Source organism: Rattus norvegicus, chromosome 3, assembly GCF_021556685.1.
Source record: "Rattus norvegicus strain SHRSP/BbbUtx chromosome 3, alternate assembly SHRSP_T2T, whole genome shotgun sequence".
Classification (NCBI taxonomy): domain Eukaryota; kingdom Metazoa; phylum Chordata; class Mammalia; order Rodentia; family Muridae; genus Rattus; species Rattus norvegicus.
In genome coordinates, this window is record NC_141536.1 from 146,604,132 (window position 1) to 146,616,615 (window position 12,484).

General features: G+C 50.5%; 1 protein-coding gene across 1 annotated transcript in view; it reads right to left on the reverse strand.

Moving 5' to 3' along the window:
* Tgm2 (transglutaminase 2) overlaps positions 1 to 4,101 on the reverse strand; it is a 28,941-nt gene extending 24,840 nt beyond the window's left edge. Inside the window, 2 exon segments of the mRNA NM_019386.3 lie at positions 882 to 1,061; positions 4,036 to 4,101. Coding sequence (NP_062259.3) covers positions 882 to 1,061; positions 4,036 to 4,045 — 190 coding nt within the window. The 5' untranslated portion in view covers positions 4,046 to 4,101.
* Positions 4,102 to 12,484: the final 8,383 nt, after the last annotated feature.

A 12,484-nucleotide genomic window follows, 5' to 3' on the forward strand; every position in this document is an offset into this window, starting at 1 on the left:
GTCCCTGGGTAGTGCCTGCCTTTGTGGATGAGGAGGGAGGAGGAGAGGATGGAGGGGACATCCTGGCAGCCTGTGGGCTCCAAGATAAGCTTATCAATGTCCCTCAGATAGAAAGGGCCTCAGCTGGGCTGGGGCGGCAACTCCTGCTTATCAGTCTTTCTACCCCTGAAGACCAAAGAAAGCTGGCCTTTTACACCCCTGGGCCAGAATCCCAGCCAGGTGGCCCCTTGCTGACCCTGAGGGAGTGGTTCCTACCAGAAGCTAGACAACTGATTTGGCTTTCAAGGCCACTTCCTAGAACAGTCAACCAAAGGGATTGGGAATAGGGTGGACAGGGTCCAACACCCCTTCACCCATCTCTGGAGCCCCTGGAGTGATATCACAAGCAACAGCCACCAATACCTACAGGACATTTCCAGGGCCTTCTTACTGAAGCCTCCAGTGTGAATTGCTGATGAAACTCAGGCTCAGAGAGGCTAAGTGACCAACTCAACGTCACACAGTATGTCAGCAGTCCAGCTCACCTCCAGTCAACTGAACTTTCCCAAACCACCCAGAGCTGGTTTAGGTCAGATCCCAGCGGCCTGGTGGGCTCTTGGGAGCCCTGGTTAGAAGAGATGGGAAAGTTGTTTGTCATGGGAAAGATTAGGGAAGATCTTGATGAAACTCCAAGGCAGGAAGTTGTGGGAAGCAGCAACCCAGTACACATGGGCTTGCAGAGCCTCAAGTGGCCCCTCCCTCTTTGGTTCTGAGTCTCAGTTTCTCATCTGTGAAATGGGGCTAATGACAGCTGAGATTCCCACAGGATGAGGGGAGTCACGCAGGGAAGTGGGAATTCATCTGTCCTGGAGTAGGACACAGAGGGAATCAAAGGTACCCACCGGTCACGGCACCAAATGTAAGTCTGTCCACGCTGGCCTCATAGCCACGGCCCTCGAAGTACAGTGTCAGCCGGAAGCGCTGGCCTCGCCGCAGCACCAGTTTCTGTTGGCACAGGTCGGCCGTGTGGTGATCACGGCCATTGGCCTGTATCTCCAAATCGCACCTCTCCAGGTTCAGCTCTACGGAGACAGAGACAGAGGCAGGCATAAGCCACTGTGGCATCTCTCTCAGCGGACGGTGATCTTGGGCGATACAATCCTACTTGCTGCAGGCGGGGCTCTGTACCCTCTGTGACATTCTTTAGACCCTGGTGACACTTTCTCCCCTCTAGAAGCACAGCCCTCACCGTTTCAACCCATAGCTTCCCAGGCTTGCAGGGGTCTGGCAAGGCTAAATATTGACAGGGCTTTTAATCATAAGCTCCTACTTGCAATGGGAGAGACCTCTGCCATGACCCAGTCATGTGATCCCCAGCGATTCAAGTTTCTTGGGCCTCAGTTTCCAGAACCCATCTTAGAGGGCCATGACAAGCCTTAAATAAATTGCTGTGTGTGAAGCACGACAGGGCACTTAATGCCCATACTCCTGGTCTGCACAGACCACACAGGGTCACAGCCATCAAGAGCGTTGACTTTGATTTACACAGGGCTGGCATCTGCTGAAGGCACTCAACACTTGCTACCAGAACCAAATAACTTTCCCCTCCCCTCGCCTCCCTTCCCCTCTCTCCCGCTCCTCCCTCCCCTACTCTCCTCTTCTCCCCTCTCCTCTCCTCCTCTGCCCTCCTCTTCTCTTCCCTCCTATTCCCTTCCCTTCCTTTCCCCTCCTTCCCCTTTTCCATGCAGGATCTTACTATGTAGCCCAGCCTGGCTTTAAACTCCATTTTCTCCAGCCTGAAGACAGCCACCATCCTGGAAATACCATAGACTAAGGATCAGGCTAAAGGACGGAACCAGGCACAGCTAACAAAATTCAGTCTGGGGGGCCTTCAGGAAAATCTGGTTTCCTTCACATATCAAATGCAAGAGGGAAAAAGCCCTAGAAGTTTGAAAGGAGACCCTGTGATGGGAAGCGGAGGGTGTTCTGCCAGTTGTGATGTGCGGCTGTTTTTAAGACCCATCTCACAAGATGATTTTTAAACATTTACAGTGAGCAGGGGACAGGCAGCTTTCTAGGAATTGAACTGGTGACAGAGAGGAGAGCTGGGGGATTCTGCTGACTTGTCTCTGAGGAGGGTCCTTATTTTTGATGCATGTGTTGATAGGCTCACAGCTGGTAGGACATGGGATTTTCTTCCCAAGAACAGCACAGGGTAGGAGGCAGAAGTAAGTGGATAGCGAGGGCAGAGGAGTTTATCACGCTATTCCTCCCTACTTTATGGTCGCCCAATATTCTCCAAAATAAAAGGTTTTAAAATGACAGTTTGGGAGTATTTTGACCTATGTTTTCATCCTATGTTGCTTTTGTGATCCTAGGCAAGTGTTCCTACCCTCGAACCTCAGAGAGTGCTATGAAGTCGAGACGGGCCCCAGCCCAGGAGAGAGCCTTGTGCTGTGGAAATCCTATTTTCAGTTCCAGGAAGAGCTGAGGACCTGGGCAAGCACTAGGTGACAGGTGGGGGTGGCGTGGGGTCCCGGTCTGAAGAGGCTCATGGTCAGAACTAGGGAGTCCTTCTGGTGGAGAGTAGGCACAAGACTTTCAGAGATGTGGCCAGTGCAGGACATGTGGTCCGACTGAGGCCCAGGGCAGGGACTGGGGCCCAAAGTCATCCAGCCTAGATGCTGGGCCTCCTGCTGTGCAAGGTTTCCAAATCGAGGGAAACCATCCTGGAGGTGCAGAAGGCTTCTCCAGAAACCACCTCGAATGAAATGTCTGTGATCCTGGTCCTATAGCAGGTGCCTTTTTGGTTTGTAGCAAGACTCAGTAGGTTGCCCTGGTAATGACCAGCGACATCTCAGCAAAGAGGTTGATAGCACGGCAGTGGAGGCTGGACAGACCCACAAAATCTTCAATGTCAGAAGGCTCAGGCAGGAAAGAGGCCATTTTTCTAGAAACCCTGGTGTCAACCATCCCCTGGCCTGGGGAGGCAGGATGCAGTGCCCCACCCACAGCCTGAAGGGTGCATTAGCCAGGGTTCAGAATCACAGAACTCAACAGCCTTTGCTGGAGGAAACCCCAACACAGTAAGCAGCCTGGTGTATCTCTGAGATCCCTCAGATTTTGGAGATAGGGAAGGGAAACCGCCTTGGGGATAAGCAGACCCTTGGCTGACATATCACACGGCCTGTTGAGATTTCAGATAAAGGAGTGACCCAAGGTCTCACAGCAGGGCTAACTCTGGAATTTCCCTATTTGCTTCTGGTCCCTTGTCACATCCCTTCTCTTGCCCCAAGTTCCTTCCCTGAGGTCACAGTGCAGGCAAATGCCATCCCTGAATGGACTTGACCTAATAGCTAGCTGGTCTGGCAGCGTTAGGAACCTCCTCCATTGTACAAGTCCTGACCCATGTGATTCCATGTGCTGCCCATGCACAGATGCACACATGTGAGCACACCCTCCAGGAGGGAAGCAGGCAGGAAATGAACAGGACCCTGGACCCTTTCCATTCTGCTCAGCCCTGTGCTTGTACCAAGGCTGGAGCGACTGTCCCTAACTTAGAGCAGGGAACTCCGAACTTCAACAAGTGGTCAAGATCTGAACTTGGAGAACACCAGGGCTCAAGAGGACCTGAAAGAACAGGCAGGCCTGGCTCCCGCGGTGCTCCACCAGATGCTGGAATGTCACTTCGATTTGAGACCACAGAATCAGCCAGGAAAGTTGTACTTCTTTCCAGGCTCTGAGGAAAGCCAAGTGCCCGTTCCGGTCAGCATCCCTGAGTGGCTCCTCTGTACCTGGCACGCAGCACGGACCCAGCTAACTAAGTATTGGGAGAACGAAGACAGTACCTCACCCTTCCCAGTAAACCTTCGGGGTAGCATTTTCACCTCATCCAGGGCAGAATTAACAGCTATGCCTTGAAGTGGGGGCAAACTGAGGCCAACAACTCAGGGCCAGCAAGGTGCCTTCCAATGGCCCACCTGTCGCTCTGCTCTGGGGACTTGGAGATAGTCCAGCCTGCTCCCGACTCTACCTCCCCGCGGCTCAGGCACTCACCCTCGGCCATGGCCAAGCTAGCGGCGACAGCTCGGACGCAGCGGGACACTCGGGCGCGGATCACCAGTGCGGTGCTGCGGGACAGCCTCGCGGCGCGAACTTATAGCCCAGGGCGACCGGGCGGGCCCGGGCGGGGCGGGGCGGACTCCAGGGTTGTCGGTCCGGGAACTAAGGTTGCCGGGAGCGCCCCCTGCTGGACACAGGGCGACCTCGGAACAGACATCTGGAGCGTGCGATGAACACCCAGATCAGACCAAGGCCACCGAACATGAGACGCGTAGATAAGATCCACAGACCAAATCAGTAGCCAAGAACACACACCTCTCCACACACATCCATGAATGTACCTTACACAGATACACATAGACATACATACCACAGTCATAAATACACACGTATACCATATCTATACATACTTCATGCACACACACACCATACACACACACACACACACACACACACACACACACACAAAACCAAGCAGAAAGACATAGAGATCCACCCACAGTCTCAGGGAATCAACTGACAATTTTGGATGCACGATAATTAAATCAACATCCCTCATTAAGTCACGTTGCAAGCCTGGAGAGCCAGGAGTTAGACATAACCAGACATGGGGCTGGGTTCCTACTAAGCCCCATATAACCCTCAAATATGTAGGTATCTGGATGTGGGAGCTTATAGACTCTTGCAGACAGGGGCACAGGTACTGGCATGCAGACACCCACAGATACCCACCCAGCCTTCCCGTCCCACCCAGCCACTCATTCTGATAATCCCCCACCCATCCATTGTGCTTGCATCCACTCACCTATCCCTTTTCCCATCCCCCTCCCTGTGCTCCCCTTCTTTGTAGTTAGCTCACTGTGGATACAGCAGGAAGAGCCCAGGGACCATACCTCCCACCCTTCCCATGGACCAACTCTCATCCTGGCTTCTCTGATGGCAACTCGATCTGCTTCTATACCACCATGTAGACTGAGTGGGGGACTTCCTGAAAGGGCATAGGCCTGCAGATTCCCTTAGCCCTTTCTCTGGGATACTTTGCATGACTGGCCGCCTTGACCTGAGAGGACACCCTAAGGCTCTATTTTTTTTCTTTTTTTTTTCTTTTTTTTTTTCTTTTTTTTTCGGAGCTGGGGACCGAACCCAGGGCCTTGCACTTCCTAGGTAAGCCCTCTACCACTGAGCTAAATCCCCAACCCCTGAGGCTCTATTTGAGTGTGACTCAGGGTGCCAGGACAAGCCCATACAGTCCTTGGGGACCGTGGGGTCCCTGATAGCTAGCGACTCAGGGAGGTACTGGGGGGCCTCCATTCCATCCTGCCAGGAACAAGGACAAGAACTCGTTCCTCACAGGTTTGAGTCGGGCATAGTCAAAGTGGTTAACACCTAGGGACTCTTGAGCCCAGGCTGGCCTAAGGGTGTCAGCCCTGTCAGAGAAGGTTAGAGATGACTCTGCTGACCTTTCCCATCTGAGGAGGATGCATTCTTCCCACCTTTGTCTCCACCCTGAGTGCTTCAGAGCACAGGTATGCTATAAAGTTGTCTGGCCCCTTGCTACGACTACCATAGGGCCCACAGCCAGCCCCTTTAGGGCTGATGTGGAGGCCTGCCACTCTTGCTACCACTGTGTCCCTATTTTTATGATGGCAGGACTCCTTAGAGGCCTGTCTGGGGTCCCCAACAGTGGCGTGCCTTGGCCCTCCCTTAACCGTATAGTGGAGGCATGCACTGGGTCACTGTGCGTGAGTTGAGAGGTCCTGGTGCAGTCAGACCTTGATGGAACCAGCACAGGAGTTAGCAAGCTGTGATTCACTGAGCAGATGGTGGGGGTGTCCCACCAGTTATTTGGGGTTCCTGTGAGGGACTCAGCATGAAACTCAGACTTGCCCACCTCACCCAGTGGTCAGCCCTGTATCCTTTTTCTGTCTCTTTCTACAGAACTGTAGCCAGCTGGGTGGTGGCTTGGGGCCTTAAGCAATACTAGGCTGGATCTGTTGACTTAAGTAAGGTGGCAGACTTGGTTCCTGGTCCTGTGACTTGGGTCCCTTGCCTGACTCTGACTTCAGTTTTCAGTTTTCTATTGAGGAAGTCTGTGAGGCCCTGCTGTGTTATACCTCACAGGGGCAGATAAGACTCAGAATGGGGGCTGGAGAGATGGCTTAGTGGTTGGGGGGACTGGTTGCTCTTCCAGAGGACCAGGGTTCAATTCCCAGTCCCCACATGGAATCTCACATATTGTGAACCAACACCCAGGTCCCACATGGAGGGTCACAACTGTCTGTAACTCAGAGAGAGAGAGAGAGAGAGAGAGAGAGAGAGAGAGAGAGAGAGAGAGAGAGCTACATGCAAGCAAAATACCAATGCACATAAAAATAAATTATTTTTAAAATTAAAAAAGAAAGTCTCAGAAGTGCTTTGGCGGCAGAGAAGGTGGTCAAGGGTTGCAGGTCCCTGGAGAGCACTGTGTGGAGAGCCTTTTGCCATACTTTCTGGGAACGGACTGTGCAGCCGTTGGATCAGGAAGAGTACGGAGCTCACTATTGTTGTGGGAGCACCCTCAAGCCGTTAGACCTCTCTGAGCTCTGATTCTCCCCTCTGTGGAATGGATACATCTTCAGCTGAGGGAATTAGCTATTGTTTACCCGGTGTTGGTTACATAGTAAAACATCACCAGAAACTTCCTTATGAAGATGTCTGCAAAGGGTCTGGTATCTCCTCACAAAGTGGGGCTCCCCAGGGATTGGAAGAAGGTCCCAAATGCTGAACACGGTTTACTGGGAGCTCCAAAGGGCTCGCTGTCTCCCAAGGACTCTGTATGCCTGAGCCAAGGCGTTGAATCCTATAGCCTCAGTACTGGGTCTCATCCAACAGGAGGCTTGTGTCTCAGTAGCGACAAAGGTGAGCCTTTGGACACTCGAATAGTCCATTTATGGCCTGAATTCCATTGAAGCTTCACTGCATGAGTTTTGTCATGTGTTCAGTGATGTAAGAGAGGCAAGGGGTAAAGTGACGGCCTAATGTTACATAAAAATGCGTCAGATAAAAGGTTTGTGTTGACTCAGGTCAGGTCTGCCTCTACCAGCCATAGGGGAGCCCCTCAGGGGCCTGTGTCAGTCCAGTCTACTCTCAGCAAGGGAGGTCCTCTGGGCTGTGGCTGATGTATCTGACCTGTGGTCTGTCATAGACTTTGGGCGTCCAAAATGTCTTTGACATTACAGAAAAAAAAAATAAAATAAAAAGGGGTGAGTTAGAAAAAGCTGAAGGGAAAAATAACAAGGAGGGAAAGGAAGAAGGGGAAGATTAGACTCAGAGGTTGAGCAAACTAGAGTCACACAGCATGACTGGGCTCCCAGACATTGTCCATTCCCATAGGGCAAAGGTCCCTGGGCCAGAGCTGACTCTGAGTTGCATGAAAGGGAGGTGAGAGGAGCCAAGGGTGGGACAGGGCTGGGGTATTAGGAGGCCTTCCCTCTTCTACTGATTGTGACTAACAGGGATGAGCAGTATCTGGTGTGAGGGACCCAAGATAGCTGGGCCACTCCCCTGGGCTGAGATGATGGGTGGGGTGGGGCCATTAGCACAGGGGACGGGTGGAAATGTCAAGGGGTAGTCTAGACCCTGCTCATCTTTGGGGAGGATGGCATATCCAGGCTGCAGGGGAGCTGAAGGGTGGAGAACGGTGGTGCTCTGACTGGAAGGCCAACAGCACTCCATCCAGAGGTCAATGTCCAATGTACTCTGCTTGTCCAGTCAACCAGCACTGGAGTTGCATACAGGTGTGTACTGTGGTACCCAGCTTTTGTGTGGATTCTGGTATCAATGTTCGGTCCCTCACGCTTGCTACAGTAACAGCTGAGATGTCTTTCTAGCCTTCCTGTCTTAGCTTTTCTTCTGTCCCTGTGATAAAATCACCTGACAAGAGCAACTTAAAAGGGAAGGGGTTACTTCAGCTCACAGTTCAAGATTATGGTCCTTCATTTTGGAGGAAGTATGGGGATCAGTGGTTTGAAGCCGCTGACCACACTGCATCTACAATTGAGAAAAAAGAAGAGAAGGAGGCAGAGAAGGAGGAGGAAGAGGTGGGGGGGGGGAGGCTGAGGGGGGAGGAGGAGGAAGAGGAGGAGGAGGAGGAGGAGGAGGAGGAGGAGGAGGAGCCCCCCTCCATCCACTACAGAGTCCTAACTAAGGAATGGTGCTGCCCACAGTGGGCAGATCTTCCCATATCAATAGATGATGATGACTTTCAAGGTAATACCACACAGGCATGCCCAGAGGTCCATCTCCCAGGTGATTTCAGATTTCAAATGACAATTATCAGTAATAGGCTACAGACCCTTTTAAGCCTACTGTTAGCAGTGTCACAGCCCAGTGACAGGACATAGGCCAAAGACTTGACAGACCTAGGTTCAAGTTGAGCTTTGCCAGCTACTTTCTGTTGTGATCTTGGGTGTCTTGTTGTGATGTGTCACAGGAGGCAACACAATACTGCCAGCAGGATTTCCTCCCAGGAAAGTCTACTCAGGTGCATCTTGGATCTTGGCTTACACAGCAAAGAATTCCAGGACCAACCAGGATGAGACCAAGTTAGGGTTTATTAAGAAAAGGACTGGATGGGCTGGGGATTTAGCTCAGTGGTAGAGCGCTTACGTAGGAAGCACAAGGCCCTGGGTTCGGTCCCCAGCTCCGGAAAAAAAAAAAAAAGAACCAAAAAAAAAAAAAAAAGAAAAGGACTGGGAGGGGTTGGGGATTTAGCTCAGTGGTAGAGCACTTGCCTAGCAAGCGCAAGGCCCTGGGTTCAGTCCCCAGCTCCGAAAAAAAAAAAAAAAAGAAAGAAAAGAAAAGGACTGGGGAGCTAGAGAGATGCCTCAGCGAGTAAGGGAGCTTACTGCTCTTACAAAGGTCCTGAGTTCAGTTCCCAGCACCCACTGGGACTGTAACTCCACATCCAGGGGTTCCACCTCCCTCTCGTGGCCTCCACAGGTACTGCATACACATGGTGCATATACACGCAGTCAAACCACCCAAACACATAAAATAAAAATATCCTTTAAGATAGAGAAGCATCACACAGCATGATGGCACATGCCTTTAATCTCAGCACTCAGGAGGCAGAGGGAGATGGATTTTTGTGAGTTTGAAGCCAGTCTCTAAAAAAAATAAGTTCTGGGACAGCCAGGTTCTAGTTCAAGACAGGAACCCTGTCTTGAAAAACAAAAAACAAACACACAAAAGCATTTGTATGTATCTGAATATCTTAAGTATACCTGCATGAAGAAACTGATGACCAGCCTGGGCTACATAAAAACCTGTCTCAAAAAAAAAAAAAAAAAAAGCAAGCAAGAAAAGATACTTTAAAATTACCAACAGAGTTATCACCATGCCTGTGAGAATCATAGAAGCACGTGGCCTTGCAGAAAGCAGTGTGGTAAGGTCACTGTGCATCTTGGATCGTTCATGAGGTATTTTAATAACCATGCTTGAGGTATCACCAGAAAGGGGAACCTCTCCTTTATCTCTTATGGAGGTCATCTTCACAGCTGTTAGCTTTGAAGACATACTGTTTCCAGCTAGTGACAGACTAAAATCATGTCCATATCCCTCCTCATGACCTCACAACTTGCATCTGATCTCAACAATACTACTCCCAGTCTTGTTTTCCCCCTTTGCAAAGTGGGCAGCGACGACAAAACAGAACTCTCTGTGAGTCTAACATCACACTTGGTAGGCCTTGAACTCTCGCAGAAGGAGGTTGTTTACTAGGGGGGAAACAGATACTGATTCACCCTAGGAGCTTCAGGATTGCATGTGGGCCTCAAGAACCAGCCACCCCTGCCCAACCTGGTGCCACAGAGCTTTGCTTCTGTGATGCCAGGATAGGCAGATCCTTGGAGACGGAGTGGATCTTGGCCACCAAAAGCCACGGAATGGGTGGTAATGACGAGGGATTTCTTTGGGCATGTAAAGAAAGTATTATAAAATTAGAGCGTCGTGGTGGCTGCCCAAACCCGAGAATCTGCCAAAACCACTTTAAACGGATGACGGTTTTCTGGCGTGTGATTTGTAGCTAATGATATATATGTAATGACAGGACGTGAAGGGATAGTGTGGGCGCTTTAAAAACAAAAGAAGAAAGCAGGGCTAAGTTCAGAAGCCTCTACAAACACGAACCCACAGGCAGAGGAAGCACAACATCTAACCAGAAGCGAGTGGCCGATCTCACACCTGAAATGTGCAGTTCCCCTGACAGCACATTTATTTCTTTATTTGTGTATATGTGAGGACACACCAGGGCCACAGCACTCACGAGAGCACACACACACACACACACACACACACACACACACACATACACACACGGAGGTCAGAGGACAACTTGTGGGAGTCAGTTCTCTTCTTCACACTATAGGTTCTGAGGACTGAACTCAGGTTGTGAGTCTTGGGTGCAAGGGCCTTTATCTCTGTTGATGTCCTAAAACTGCTCCTGTATCACCCACCCTACCTCCCCAGACCCAGACCTGGGAAAGAGCTTGAAACTCACTTTGCACAGCATTGAATGTTACGTAAAACACTAGTCACAACCTAAACGCCTGAGAGGGCTTGGATAAATTAGCCATGCCCGAGATACTTTGTCAACTAAAAGAAGGGGGAGGGGAGTGGCAAGGAGATAGCTTAGTCAGTAAAGTTTTACCAACCTAGGTTGAGGACCTCCGTTTGGATCCCCAGAACCTGTATAAAACTGAGCACAGCGGTGTGCCTATAATCCCAACACTCAGGTTGGGATGGAACTGAAAGTTGAACCCTGAAGCTCATTGGTCAGTCAGTCTAGCCATACACTTCGGGTTCAGTGAGAGATCCTGTCTCAAAAAACAAAGGCAGACATTGCATCATGCAGGAGGGAGGAGCTGAATAAGACTGGACTAGGGACAAGGGACAGGACTTGGTTGGGGATGGGGTTGTTGTTTTCCCAAGTCGCCATCATTCCAGCCTCCCACTCGTGGTCATTCGGGAAACCCAATGAAATTAAGAGAATCAAGGGGGGAGACATTGACCCAGGAGTACTTGTTAAGAAAGCAAGGGTTTTATGAGGAGAAAGAGCTGGTGAGAGAGAGAGAGAGAAAGAGAGTGGAAAAACTCAGGATAGGTTTGTATGACATTTTCAAAAAGATGTATTTATCTTTGTTTTCTGTTTTCAGATGTTTTGCCTGTGTGCATATATGTACCATGTATGACTCTGGTGCCTTTGGAGGTCAGAAGAGGGCTTCAGATCCCCCTGGAACTGGAGTTAGACGCAGTTGTGAGCTGCGGAGTGGAGTGCTGGGATCACATCCAGATCCTCTGCAAGAGCAGCCAGTGCTCTTGACTACAGAGCCATCTCTCCAGTGTCTAGATAGATAGATAGATAGATAGATAGATAGATAGATAGATAGATAGATAGATAGACAGACAGATAGACAGACAGACAGATAGGAAGGTGGAGAGCAAGCAATTTCATGTAGACCTTGTGTGAACTTGCATTTGCACACATTCAGACTAATAAGAACATGCGTGGGACACACACGCATGCATGCATGCACACACAAACACACTTTTTTTTAAGATTTTTTTTTTAAAGCAGAGACAGAGCTAGGAGTGTGTCTCAGTGGCAGAGCACAAGGCTAGCTTGGTCCCGAATTAAATCCCTCCTTGGTTTAAAAAAAAAAAAAGGCAGGAGTAGTTCGTTCTCTGTGTTGAGCCCAAAGGAATTCTGTCTTAGAGTTGAGCAAAGAGAGCAATTTGCAGGGCGGGGGTGGGGGCTCTGCGGACCAGCCCTGTCATCGTGTGGGGACAGACAGTAAACATGTGCTCACTGTGTGAATGTAAACACGCAGAGGAGGGGTTGGAAAAATCCAGCCTGAGCTGCCCGCAGTCCTGGGAGGGGCGCCGGTCCCAGCTGGGGGTGGGTTGGTGCGCTTAAAGGTTTCAGTGTTCCCTGGGAGGAGGCAACATTTTTAAGTGGAGAAACTATCTTCCGCCTCACTTAGGAGAAGGTTAATTTAGGGATGAATGACCTGTGCTGGCAGAACGGAGCTTTCACGGAAACGCAAGGATTCTCTAGAAGAGAGGAGTGCTGGTAACGCGGGTGGACAAAGTACAGAGAAAAGAGAAGGGACATGCCCCCCCACCACACACACACCCACAGTCAACCCAGAAAATACTTCTGTGAATATTGACATCATATCCCCACCAAAACCACAAACGGGACTGGGAAGAAAGAAGATTCAGGGGCCTCCACATCTGAAGCCTGCGGTTTCCTGACTGCACGCTGTACACCTCACATCCCTGTTCATTGTGTCTTAAAAAAAAAAAAATAGAGTCTCACTGTGCTGGCCTAGAACTCATTATGTAGAGTAGGTTGGCCCCTGCACTCTGAGAGATCTGCCTTCCTCTGCCTTCCGGGGTGGGG